Source organism: Asterias rubens, chromosome 13, assembly GCF_902459465.1.
Source record: "Asterias rubens chromosome 13, eAstRub1.3, whole genome shotgun sequence".
In the NCBI taxonomy this organism is placed as follows: domain Eukaryota; kingdom Metazoa; phylum Echinodermata; class Asteroidea; order Forcipulatida; family Asteriidae; genus Asterias; species Asterias rubens.
The window spans coordinates 6,832,244-6,845,971 of NC_047074.1; the positions used below are offsets into that span (position 1 = coordinate 6,832,244).

Here is a 13,728-nt window from a genome sequence, read left to right on the forward strand (position 1 = left end):
TCAGCATCCATTAAATTAACTGTAACCTGTACATAAGTTATCACCACTTAAAGGCAGTGGACACTAGTGGTTATTACAGTACTCAAAATATTAATTGGTAGCATAAAAACTTACTTGGTAACAAGCAATGGAGAGTATAAAACATTGTGGGAACGGCTCCCTCTGAAGTAACGTAGTTTTCGAGAAAGAAGTATTCCACGATTTTGGTTTTGAGATCTCAGAATAAGATTTTGAGGTCCCGAAATCAAGCATCTAAAAGCACAAAACTTCGTGTGACATGGGTGTTTTTTCTTCCATTACTTTCTCGCAACTTCGAAGACCAATTGAGTTCAAATTTTAACAGGTTTGTTATTTTGTGTACATGCCTATATTGATATACAACAAGTGATAAGACTGTCCCGACGAGTATTATTTTTTTATACATTTATATTACAAACCTGACATTAAAGGCAGTGGACACTATTGGTAATTACTCAAAATAATTATCGGCATAAAACCTCACTTGATAACGAGTAATGGGGAGAGGTTGATAGTATAAAACATTGTGAGAAACGGCTCCCTCTGAAGTGACGTAGTTTTCGAGAAAGAAGTAATTTTGCACGAGTTTGAGTTCGAGACCTCAAGTTTAGAATTTGAGGTCTCGAAATCAAGCACATGAAAGCAAACCACTTCGTGTGACAAGGGTGTTTTTTCTTTCATAGTTATCTCGCAACTTCGATGACCAATCAAGCTTTAATTTTCACAAGTTTGTTATTTAATGCATATGTTGAGATACACCAAGTGAGAAGACTGGATTTTGACAATTACCAATAGTGTCCATTGTCTTTAACGATGTTGCCTTTACAATGACTATGGCTATTATGACGAATCACTGCAGCATGTGTTCTGTGACCAATTGATTGAAGAAACCTTGGTCGGTAACCAGACCTGTCTATGGACAACGCCTTAAGTCTGGATCTACATCCATACTGCTACTCTTTGACAACAGGAACGCGCCAAAATAACTGCCCGGTCCGTTATCCTTTGTGAAGTAGTGTGAGCCACCTTGTAGAGGGCGCACTCCAACTCGATCGTTGGCCGCCAAGTAAAATACACCACCGCCATATCCACTATCACCACTCGGTGTCTGCCCAGCATTGGGGGTTCTGTAGACAGCAATATGGGGAAATAAATATTATCCATACTGCATCGTTTTATCACTATGCATGGGTATTGTAAAAATTCTATGGAATTTCTTTTTTCCAATCTATGCTAGCACCTCATAATCATTACGGTGGCACATTGGTTCATTGTTACTTTAGATCATAGATAGTTTTTACTTTAAATAATTGCACTTGCACTTTTATGGTTACACTTACACTTGCAAAGCTCTAGATTCCAGAATAGCGAACTCGTTACCATCGCCACAATCAGGTCTAACCACCACTTCATGGCCTATAAAATTACCTCCTCGTCCCGCATAGGTGATCTGACTGTACACAAAGTAGTGTCCAGGCAGTTTTATCTGTAATGGTAAACGAAGAATACTTCATCTTATTGACTTATTGCAAATAATCAAAACAGAACTTACATAATATTGGGAGAAGGCTCTGTAAAAGTGTTGGTAGTTGTTTGCATTTCTTGAAGCTCAGTGTGTCTGATTTTGTTTACTGCTTTACACGTGGTTTTGTATAATATAAAAGTAGTAACGGCTTGTAATCCGAACAGTTCAGCTGCACGGTAGTTAAAGGCATTGGTAATTACTCACAATATTTGTTATCATAAAACTTACTTGGTATAAAGCAAAGGAGAGCTGTTGATAGTATAAAACATTGTGAGAAACGGCTCTCTCTCTGAAGTAACGTAGTTATGGAGAAGAAGCTATTTTTCACTTTAATATTTGATTTCGAGAACGCAGAATAAGATGTTGAGGTCACGAAATCAAGCATCTGAAAGCACACAACTTCGTGTGACAAGGGTGTTTTTCTTCCATTATTATCTCGCAACTTTGATGACCGATTGTGTTCAAATTTTCACATGTTTGTTATTTTGTGCATCAAGTGAGAAGACAGGTATTTGACAATTGCCATGTTATGGTAGCGTTGTAGTGAGACCTACCTCTATGAATTGGTTGTGCACAAACACCAGGCTCTCGTGTGAGATTCTGCCCAACATTCCAGTATCACTACTCGTATGAAACGTAAACCAGTTCACTGAAATAGTTACAAAAAAAACATCATCACTAGACAACAATTGTTCCGATCGGTCAAAACGAATCAGTGCACCTGCCAGGAAAACGTAATTAGTGATAAACACTTTATCTGGTTCCTTTGCGAACCAGTAAAAAAAATACTGGTTTCCATTTGGGCACTGCTTATTACATTGTTAAGAACAAACAAATTAACACATTAAGAAGTAAATATACAAATCACATTATAAAAATAACGATTTAGAAGTTGTAAACTAAGCGTAAATATGTAAGAATCTAAACGGAAAATTAAAAGCAATATAAACAAATAATGAAGAGTACAAAAATCACTAGAGTAAATTTCATAAAAAGAAGGCTTTTAAAAAACAGACCAGTTCAAAACAAAATAGACCGGTCCCTGTAATAGACATTCAGGAATTTAAAAAAAGTTGTAATTTAGATGAATGTACAATAATAAAAGGCGGGAACTGCTGTCAAGAAGTATAAAGCAAATCACAATCTACAGAGTACAAATTAAGCGATTAAGAATAGAAAAGCTCAGTTTTTTCCTCGGACTAACTGGTACCCTTGCTCACACCGCACGACCCAACCAGTATACACTGTCACATCGCTCAACACCTGTCGTACGACTAATGTGCACAAGTCATCCGCACTCGTACCACTTATCCGCATGCGGAACCGTGTCCGCATACGGCCTCCGCATTCGGTTGTGCACGGGGGGGGGGGGGTGGTTATACTCATTATACGAACAGTGGTAACCGGTGGGTTTTTATAGTGGCGGTCTTTTTCGGAGTGAAAGATTCGACTGCCTTGAGCAAGGCTAACTAACTGGCAGATCGTTCCACATTTTGGCAAAGCTTGAGCACAAGCTTTCTTGAGCACAAGCTTTCTTGAGCCCAAGCTTTCTTGAGCACAAGCTTTCTTGAGCCCAAGCTTTCTTGAGCACAAGCTTTCTTGAGCACAAGCTTTCTTGAGCACAAGCTTTCTTGACCAACTCTCAGAGTAACATTAACATCTTCCTACCTGTACTTTGTTCCAGATAGTCCTGCTGATTACCGACAACATGAAGAGAAGGAAGGCCATCCGAGAGAAGCTGATATTAAAACGAACATGACAAGGAGTGCTCATTTAGCTGTTTTGTCTTACATTATTTGTAACATCAAATCTTCATCAGCTTCTTTTGTGTGATATGACGGCAAACCGGCACTTAAAAGATTCTCGTCTAATCAGAACTGCCTCTATAGGAACCGGGCAATCTCGGTTGTCTACTTGGTAAGACACTGCTCTAGAATTTCAAGAGTTGTGGGTTCGAATCCCACTCGAGATATATGCCTGGGTGTTTTTTTTTACAGGATTTGGGAAAGTGCTAAGTATACAGTGCTATAACACACATCGGTGTACGGTAAAAACCAAAAACAATATTCTTTATCCCCGATGCAAATTTAACATCTATTATATATAAATATCGTTGCGGTACCCACTGCCAAAACATATGATTAGAACTGCCTCTATAGCTACCCGGGCAATCTCGGTAGTCTATTAGGTAAGACACTAGAATTGCAAAGGTCTTGGGTTTAAATCCCACCCGAGTAATATGCCTGTGATTTGCTTTCACAGAGCTCGGGAAAGTACTGAGTATACAGTGCTAACACACACCAGTGTATGGGTTACAGCCAAAATTAATATTCTTTATCTCCGATGCAAATTTTAACATATTAATCGCGTATGAACTAACGTTTCATTATGGGTTTAAGCTTTCATTCAAATTAGAATTCAAAAGCATCGAAAGAGCATGCGGCGTGATACTCTTCTTCTTAATATTTCAGTCTCTCTTCCGATGTTTTGACCTTGTGAATAAATCAGATTTGTTTTTACTATAAGGCCTGCAAATTCTACTAAAGCATACACCCCGTTAGTCAGCCTTTGTATACTCAGTGAGACGTTCCTTTCCCCCTTCAAAATCGTACCAAGTGACAGATTAACTACAAATTATAGTCTATAACTTACCGTATCATAATCGTATGAATACGTATCTGCAGAAATGAAACAGATTTTAAAACAATTCATTAATAAAGTACATAATAAAATAGGCTAGAAATACAAATGTGCTCTTCATAGGATGGACGAAGGAACATGTAGCATAAACTGTTTCAAGCCTAGTTGGATAAAAAAATCCTGTAATGTTGGTATATTGTTGAATTTAAGTGCTGCTAGAATGATTATTACTCAAAATAAAAAAAATATCTATATAAACCTTTCTCATTTTCCGTATTTACCCCGCCCCCTATCTCCTCGAAAAGCCAAACTTTCCAGGAAGTCCGGCTGGGGTTGGGGGCGGGGGGGGGGGGTATCCTTGATGTCGAACCGTAAGGTGGCCAACCACCAAGCCGGGTGGTTGCGCAAGCCCACGGGGTCATGGTCTTTGTGGACGCAAAGGGGATTGAGGGTCCAAACATAATCTTACCTGATGAGCCACCGACTTGCGCTTGTCTCCTTGATCGCTGTCTTGTATTTAAGTTCACATTGGAATCCTATATTGAAATAAGAACAAGATTAATATTGGACTCAAGTTCGGACGTCTGAAACAGTCGCCCTTGTTATTGTACACATCTATATAACACAATCATTCTACGGGCATATCTTTGAAGAATGCTTAGATTAATTGGAATTTTTGAGTTTTAAGGCCTGTAATGTAAACCATTTGGTGCTTATTTTTGCTATGATACAATATCTGAAAACAACTAAATTACAGCCTCGTATCCATTAGGCCTATTACGTTTGCATATCCAGTGCTCAGACGGCGTTTCGTCCCAAAAGGGCAGATCTGTCAGGATGGAGCATGCGAGTGTTAACGTCCGGGGAAAATTCTGCATTCTAACGGTGCAATCTTAAGCCAGTTTATAAAGGCCTATTAACGAAACAGAACACATGCCTTCGAAATTTGAGCAGAAGAATTTTGGCCTTTTGGATTTTGGAAAAAATATGTCTAATTGATAGCTTGCAATGTTTGTATACGCAAGGTTTACTGAAAAAGAAAATCTTTAATCACTTTAAAAAAGGAACGAAAGGACGGTGACAAATTTGTGTCTGTATTCGCTATTAATAATACCATGTGCTATATTAATAAGGATAAGGACAATCAAATGTAATTCAAAGTTTTGTTTCGTTCTAATCGTACTTTACAGAGGCTACTCAATCTGTATTAGTTGTCTTCTTCTAACACACCTAATTAATTACTCCTCTCTAATGTAGGTTTTCCCGTTCAATTTCGGAAAATGAGCGGCCAATTTAACCACCAGCCTCTTCTATTTCGCACGAAATCGAATGCCACTGAAAAGGGTAATTCGATTACTTTTTAAGACTAGTCAAAGGTACTTTTACGTCATTCGGTTTAACAAAATAATCATTCAATTTAACCATTCATCGAAGCTGCATTCAAATTCGCAGCATTTTTTTGAGGCGTGCGTTTAGTCATTCAATTTCATTTTGGGCAGTCAATCCTGGAATGTGTGCAATCTTTAAAACGCTTGGTTAACTTTTTGTTTCCTTACGAATGTTAAAGGCATGCGGATAATTTTTTTGGCACCCTTGAACATATAGGTTTTCTCGGTCAATTTCGGAAAATGAGCAGCCAATTTAACCACCAGCCTGTTCTATTTCGCACGAAATCGAATGCTACTAAAAAAGGGTCATTCGATTTCATTTTAAGACTAGTCAAAGCTACTTTTACGTCATTCGATTTAACAAATAATCATTCAATTTAACAATTCATCGAAGCTGCATTCAAATTCATAGGAATGTTTTTGAGGCGTGTGTTTAGTCATTCAATTTCATTTTGAGGCAGTCAATTCTGATAGTTGTGCAGTCTTAAAAACGCTTGATTAACTTGTTGTTTCCTTATACGAATGTTAAAGGCATGCGGTTAATGTTTTGGCACTCTTGAACATAATATGCCAAGATGTCTGGGCACGCCAACAGATGGTTGGTGAATATTTACCAAAAACAACAACTGGAAAAACATTCAAACCCCCCCCCCAAAAAAAAAAAAAAAAAACCAAAACAAAAAACCATTCAAACACATTCAAATGTCAGGTCTTGGTCAGTTAACCATTGATGGTCTCCCGAAAAAAATAAAGAAGAAAACAACCCTTATGGGGCCCAAGGTAAAGTCTACTGGAAACATAAAATAAAGAAAATAAATTTTAATTTTTTTAAAGATTGATTGTTCAACTCGACTTCGCCTTTTTGAAGGGAGCATTCCATCTTGAACCTGTGAAGGTACGAAACGGTTTGCCTCATACAGTTTTTCTGTTTACTCATATTTCTTTAGTCGTACTTATTTGAATCCCCGGTGAGCGAAATTGACTGCCTCTTTACGAAATTGAAAATGATTTAATCAGCAAAATCTCTAGTCGAACCAGCTTTGCGAAATTGAATGATGATTGTGTGTCATGAAAAAAAAATGAGTGTGCTAGGAACTTGAATGCCTCAAAACGAAATTGAATGACCGAATTCTGAATTTGAAACGCAGTAAAAACCGATAACTATGAGGCGAGCTTTATGAACTTTTACTTAAATTGCCATAACGATTAAATATTGATGCCCATGCGGGACACAGTACAAAACTTTAGCTTTATGATGAAATTTGTCAAAAACAGGAAGGGGGGGGGGGGGCGAGGGGAACATAATGTCCCAACTCTTCACCCCCACCTTTTTGGGGGACCGGGGGTGGGGGATCTGTCAACGATGGAACATCCAGACGTGAAGTTTTTCCGAAAATTGTGCACTTTAGATGCACTGTGTGGTGCAATCTTATGCCAATTTGAGGGGGGACATTTGATATTGTGGTGTCCCATCACCCAACAGTTGGTGGGGGATCATCCCCCTGTGCCCCCCCCCCCCCTCGATTGACGCCCATGATAAGTAACCTTCGAATACAGAGGTGGTGGCGGACTACCCAGGGCTGCTTTATTCTCGCTCCTGTCCAGCATGCACAGCACAGCCAATATTTTACGTGTAGGACCTACTTATTTAAAGTTGATGATGGAAATTATCTTACCCATTTTAAAGCCACCGGTGAACATACCGTAAAGAAAATCAAATGTAACTTACTTGAATAATTTCATCTTCTGCTTGTTGGGTTGGCTTATGTTGATCATCACGCCAATCGATACCTCCCATCCGTGTGTTCTCATTATGCAACCGGGCAAGATCATACCTGAGTTGAACTACTTGTACGATTAACCAAATAACGGCTGTAAAGGAAACTACGTGAAGGAGAAGACTCGTGTATGATATTTGAAGTCGGCTCGCTTGTGTGTGTTTCGAATCTTCAACATGTCCGTTGGTAGTCTTCTCTCCAGTTGCTGTATCTTCAGGTACATAACATGCTTCCACATTGCCATTGATGTAAGATGATGCCATGATGCTTTTTAAAGATGTCTATCGAGTGAAGGCTGCTAGGAATAATACTGTCATGAGAATTGTTCCACCAAATATATAGGCCTACGCTCAAGATGTGAAAACGATTTTAACATCTCTAAATGAAATGTGCGTGTTTCCAAAAAAAGATTTGAGATTACAAAATATGGTAATCTCTGAGAGAGAAAGTGACTTTGCTTTGATATGAAGTAATTTACACAGAGCGAAGTTCCATTGGATGTAAGATACGGGGAATTACCCGATTTGCGGCAGAGCATGTTCCAATGCGCGTTAAGCAATCGATACTAAACTGATGTGCTGCCGAGTCGCTACATCAAGATTGCACATGCACTGGGTCGAGTTGACAACCAGCACGGGACATGAACACATCAGATTCAACACACCATAATGGGAGGAGCGACTATTGTACACAAATGGCCCCGTATTATGAATAACGTATACTACGGAGTAATTCTGAGCAACGATGTAATTCACTGAAAAATAAACATCAAATTGATATGTTCCCCGGTTTTCTAATAAACTTACAAGGGCTTATTTTGAGATGTGATAAGCTCGTTATCTTATGTTGCCAGTTTTTTTTTGATCTGCTATTTTAGTTGTCAATCTTTATTATGTATACAATGTATAATCAAAGGCATATGTTTGTCGATAAATTGAATAGTATCGTCATTTTTATATATTTTTTTCTCTTGATGTGGAGTTATACTACTCCGTTTATTCAACAACAAACATCAGCAACAACATACATCAATAAAACAAGACTAATAAATACTGCTATTAAATAACAGATACAATGAGCTACAGGAGGTAATACAAAGGTATTTATTCTTTTATTTATTCATTTATGTAATTTATCTCCAGTGATAACTATGTACAATCATCTTCCATAACTTTAACAGAGATACACATAGATCAATACATACAAAATGATAATTAAAATTACAATGAACAAATGGTGATATTACATACCAAACAACACGAACATCAACACACGATAAAAAAAGTAAATTTAAGTACATCGTAGAAAACGATTAACTTAAGACGACAGTAAAAGGACAGTAACTGTTAATTTATTTATTTATTTTTCTCTTTTTAAAATATTTTTTTTGATCATTTCTATTTTTGTATTTATTTATATACAAATATACTTTTTAAAATAATTATAATTTTTTAGGAGTAGGCTGATTGATGTATCGAACCATTCCATTTTGTTAATTTGTTCGATTTTTTTTAAGCCAAGGGTTCATGACCTCCAATGGTTAACGCCACTGTAGAGACTATAGGAAAAAATACAATAATTATTAATAGTGTCCAGTGCCTTTTATAGTTAACCAACCTTAAACTGTCCGCTTCTCGACTCATTTATGAGACGATGTCCAGCAACAAATACAACAGTGTTTGAAAGTTCGAGCACCTGTAATGGCGATGTTATTATCAGGGACTGTGTTGGTTTCTGCTTTATCCAAATTCGAACGTTCTTCCGTAATCGCATAAATTTCCACAAGCAACGCTGTAGTCTTGACCAAAATATTGAGTTTTAGAAAATATTAAAAGCATTGCACTCGTGTTGTGTAATAGAGCCGTGTATACAGCTAGTATAGGATGTGATTGCAAACAAATTCATAGACCAATAACATCGATGTTTTATTTATTTGAATTTCCTCTTGCATCATGTGGTTAATCTAATACTGTACGAAAGTCCTATCTAGAAAAGGAAGGACTAGACACTGCAACGCAATAGTCTTCGCCATAATACTAAATAAGACACGGCACTAGTTTTGTAAAGGAAATCATTTATCTATGTTCATGGTGATGTAATTTTCTGCTTTAGGTCGCAAACAATTTCGCAATATTTCACATGGCTAATGATGGTACAGCAATGTCAAGGAAGAGCTGTGCGATGCTTCTATAGCTGCGGTCAAAATTACGACCATTTGGCTGCTATAATACAAGTTCGTATTATAAGTATTGTATATATAGAGATAGTGTTTCATTTTGTATTATTTACGAGTGATGTCGTTTTTTAAGGTGTATACCGGTTTAGAGACTGACGGTTGCAAAAATGAGTATGACGATTGCAAATTTAATTTCAAGACCTCTGCAAGATTGTTATCATACCTTGCTTATTTATTTTGTTCACAGGTCCGGACAAATGATAATTTTTTTTCAAAGACACTGGACACTACTGGTAATTGTCAAAGACCTGCTTGGTGTATCTCAACGTATGCATAAATTAATAAACCTATGAACATTTGAGCCCAATTTGGTCGTCGAAGTTGCGAGATAATAATGAAAGAAAAAAAAAATCTAATTATGAGGTCTCGAAATCAAATTCGTTGAAAATTACTTCTTTCTAGGAAACCACGTTACTTCAGAAGGAGCCGTGTCTCACAATGTTTTATACTACCAACCTCTCCCCATTACTCGTTACCAAGTAAGGTTTTATGCTAATAATTATTTTGAGTAATAACCAATAGTGTCCACTGCCTTAGAAGTAATGCACGAAAATGGAACAAGATGTAGCTACAGACCACTGTTGAGACCACTTTCCGCATATGCAACCTGGTTTATGATCTGATAATACTGCCATACAGTATAGGCCTAGGCCTATTGATGACATTGGGTATTGTCTGCACTGTTCTAGTACATAGACCTTTACGTCTCATTTCAACCCGAGTCACCCATCTGGATATTTGATATTAATAATAATGACATTTGCCCGGAGCACCCCTCAACCACTTCGTGTTATTTTGTGGGTGTGCAGCTCTTTTTGTAAGCAAATCTAGTGCATGAAAAAACACAGGTGCTGTCCCTGGGTGCTGTCCCTATTTAAATAGGGAATATTAAAATAGGGACTGTCCCGGTTTCGAGTGGCCGCGTATACATAATGGTTGTAATGTCTGGCCTTGAAATGACATGTTGATAAGCTCAAGCCAAAAGGTTGGCAACCTATTTACTTAGGATAATAAAAAAAAGGCTCAGAGAAAATCACAACAAAGCCCAAACAAAAAACATAATTCATAAATACCTCAGACAGTTTCGCTATTCCTATTGGTGGAAAGCGCGTCACGTGGGTGTGTATAAACCTTTGTTTATAACCAGTAAAAAGTGTTGAAACATGGGCGTGACACGCGAGCTTGCACCTGTGCTTATAAGACAGTTTCTTCATTCCTATTGGTCGAGAGCAACGGCTGAAACAGTTGTGCCACATTACGCGATACGCGCGACGCGCACAGCAATCTCCTTATAAGGAGTTGTTTACCCGAGGGCCTTACCATTTCATAGCTGGAGGTGTTGTGTTGAAAGAAATCATTGAACAATTCCCGCCAAAGCCTGGTTCTTGATAGTTTACCTCGCCTTCGTCTCGGTACAATAATCAAGAACCAGGCCTCGTTGGGATTAAACCACTAGTTGAAAACTTCTTCACCACACATTGATTCCCTTATTTACTACCAATTAATGCCATGAAAATAACAGTAAAAACTGACAGAAGATGGACAGGGTTGTGTTTTAATTTAGAAAACTAATTTGTTTATCTCAAAATATCGACTTAAATGTACTTAACACTATAAGTATAAAATTATTACTCAAAATAATGATTAGCAAAACCTTATACTTGGTAACGAGTAATGGAGAGTTGTTGGTAGTATAAAACCTTGTGAGAAACGGTCCTCCCTTAAAAGTGACGTAGTTTTCGAGAAAGAAATAATTTTCCACGAATTTCGTTTCGAGACCTCAGAGTTAAATGTTGAGGTCCCGAAAACGAAGCATCTGAAAGCGCACAACGTCGTGTGACAAGGGTGTTTTTCTCCCATTATTATCTCGCAACTTCGACGACCAATTGAGTTCAAATTTGCACAGTTTTTGTTTTTTGCATGTTGAGATACACATAGTGAGATGACTGGTCTTTGACATCTACATGAAAATACGTTTTTACAGGCAATACAATATTCGTTTCACGATCACTGAGACGAAAACTATTTTCAAGACATTGTTTTACTCATTTATCAAAAACTACAGCACCTCAGCACGTAATATTTTCAGGGAAGCTAATCATAATCTTCAAACTGTGTAGGTTTGATGTAAATAATATGTGTGTTTTCTGTCCTACAAAAAGTACCCAGACCCTATAACCAAGGTGGATATAATAGTATAGAAATATTGGCTTTTACAAGTAGGCTGGTTTAGACAAGTGACCCCTGGAGTGTTTTATTTTCCCGAAGCTGGGGAAAAACTTTACTCTTGGAAAGGGGACTACCAAGATTTCTCCACATTTCAAGTTCCCGGCCACCATTAAGATCTTATAGGAGGAGGTGAGAGTTGACCAGGAGCAGGTCGATGAAACACTTTTGTTTCGTCAATGTTGAGAGACAGCCCCTGACGTTGGGACAAGGATGGGTTTATTTAATGTTACATTTTGTGAAACCCCTTTAATAACATTTTGTACATTGTGCTTGACAAACGTATTTTCAATAAAAAAATCTCATGAAGAAGCTGGAAATACCTTTATTTTCAGCTTCAAATTATTTAGCTAGAGTCGGACAACTTCGCGATCTCCCTTATCTCAGCCCGACTTCACGCCGTGCACAGCGCAAAATCCACGGCGCGTGAGCTAGCTCAAGTCTCAGCTAGAGTCGGACAACTTCGCGATCTCCCGTATCACAGCCCAACTTCACGCCGTGCACAGCGCAAAAGCTCAAGCCTCAGTAATTTACGTAGTCTAACCATACTCTAAATTGTAGTAGAACACTGGAAAATCTAACAGTAAATGTGATTTCGATCAATGTCACAACATTCAACTTCATACAAAGAGCTTCGTGTTTAGTTAAAAGTGTTATTTATCGAAAATGCAGCAGATTATGATCCATCGGTACGAGTCTTCCCATGTCTTTACTGTGTATTTGTGACTTCTCTACCCAATATAGGTCACGTGATCACATGTGAACATTGGTAGTTGCAAGGAAGGAAAAAACACCCCTGTTGTACAAAGTAGTGTGCTTTCAGATAGGAATAAAAGGCTTCTGGCCAGAATTCTTTTATTATTTTAGTGAGAAATTACTTCTTTCTAAAAAAACTATACGTTACTTCAGAGGGAGTCGTTTCTCACAATATGTTATACTATCAACAACTCTCTGTTGCTCGTTACCAAGTACATTTTTGAGTAATTATTACCAAACGTGTACAGGTCATTTAAGTGTCACTTAATGTTGCCAGGATACCACTATTACTTCAGTACGATAAGCCATGTACAAATGTTGCATGCACATGTAGTTTGTGTACATTGTCCATGACATTTGAGAATTTGTTTTTGTATGTTTTAAACTTAAAGGAACACGTTGCCTTGGATCGGACGAGCTGGTATACAAAGCGTTTGTAACCGTTTGTTATCGATGCATGGTTAGAAAGAGGTTTTAAAAGTAGAGTACAATGATCCACACAAATATATATGCTTCAAAATTGCGTGGTTTTTCTTTTACCTCGTCGACTAATAACACGGTCGGCCATTTATGGGAGTCAAATTTTTTTGACTCCCATAAATGGCCGACCGTGTTAGGAAAACCACGCAATTTCGAGGCAAAATTGTGTAGATCATTGTATTCTACTTTTACAACATCTTTCTAACCATATGCATTTTATAACAAACGGTTACAAACGCTTTTCAAAGACCAACTCGACCGATCCAAGGCAACGTGTTCCTCATCATCATCTCTAAAGCTTCGTTCAGAATATTTTGTTGGCAGGCAAACCTTCTGAAGGACGCGTTGTTGTTCCCATCGATACAGCAACGTGTGGAAACCCATTAATATAATGGGCGAGACCTGCATGACGTTTACTTTTTTTAAACATCTGCTTTATCTTGTACATACGTGATTAATAACAAGTTTTGGTGATGTATTTTGAAAGTTTTAATGTATTTTCGTTTTATAACGAATCCAACCGTATGTGGTTACTAATAACATGAACATTACATTTTGTTTTTTTGAAGGTTCTACTGGCCTGATAAGAAGTAGTTGCAAACATTTTTAGTCTTTGTTTTTACAAAACACCCAAATGCTGTAAAACGGGCCTCTTTATTGATATCTGATAAATTTACTATA

General features: G+C 37.7%; 1 protein-coding gene across 1 annotated transcript; it reads right to left on the minus strand.

The window, feature by feature from the left end:
- Positions 1–758: 758 nt before the first annotated feature.
- Positions 759–7,937, minus strand: LOC117298864. Its single transcript, XM_033782220.1, has 7 exons — positions 7,301–7,937; positions 4,653–4,719; positions 4,196–4,221; positions 3,212–3,281; positions 2,098–2,192; positions 1,359–1,504; positions 759–1,145 (listed from the first exon to the last, which is right to left on the minus strand). Exons 1-7 carry the CDS (start codon positions 7,610–7,612, stop codon positions 932–934), a joined length of 930 nt encoding a protein of 309 aa, XP_033638111.1. The 5' UTR covers positions 7,613–7,937; the 3' UTR covers positions 759–931.
- Positions 7,938–13,728: the final 5,791 nt, after the last annotated feature.

Coding starts and splice junctions, on each gene's coding strand:
- LOC117298864 (XM_033782220.1), bottom strand. CDS start 7,612: ATGGCATCATCTTACATCAATGGCAATGTGGAAGCATGTTATGTACCT. Junction 4,720..7,300: donor CAGAAGATGAAATTATTCAA/GTAAGTTACATT, acceptor ATTTCAATATAG/GATTCCAATGTGAACTTAAA. Junction 2,193..3,211: donor CTATCTGGAACAAAGTACAG/GTAGGAAGATGT, acceptor TAACTATTTCAG/TGAACTGGTTTACGTTTCAT.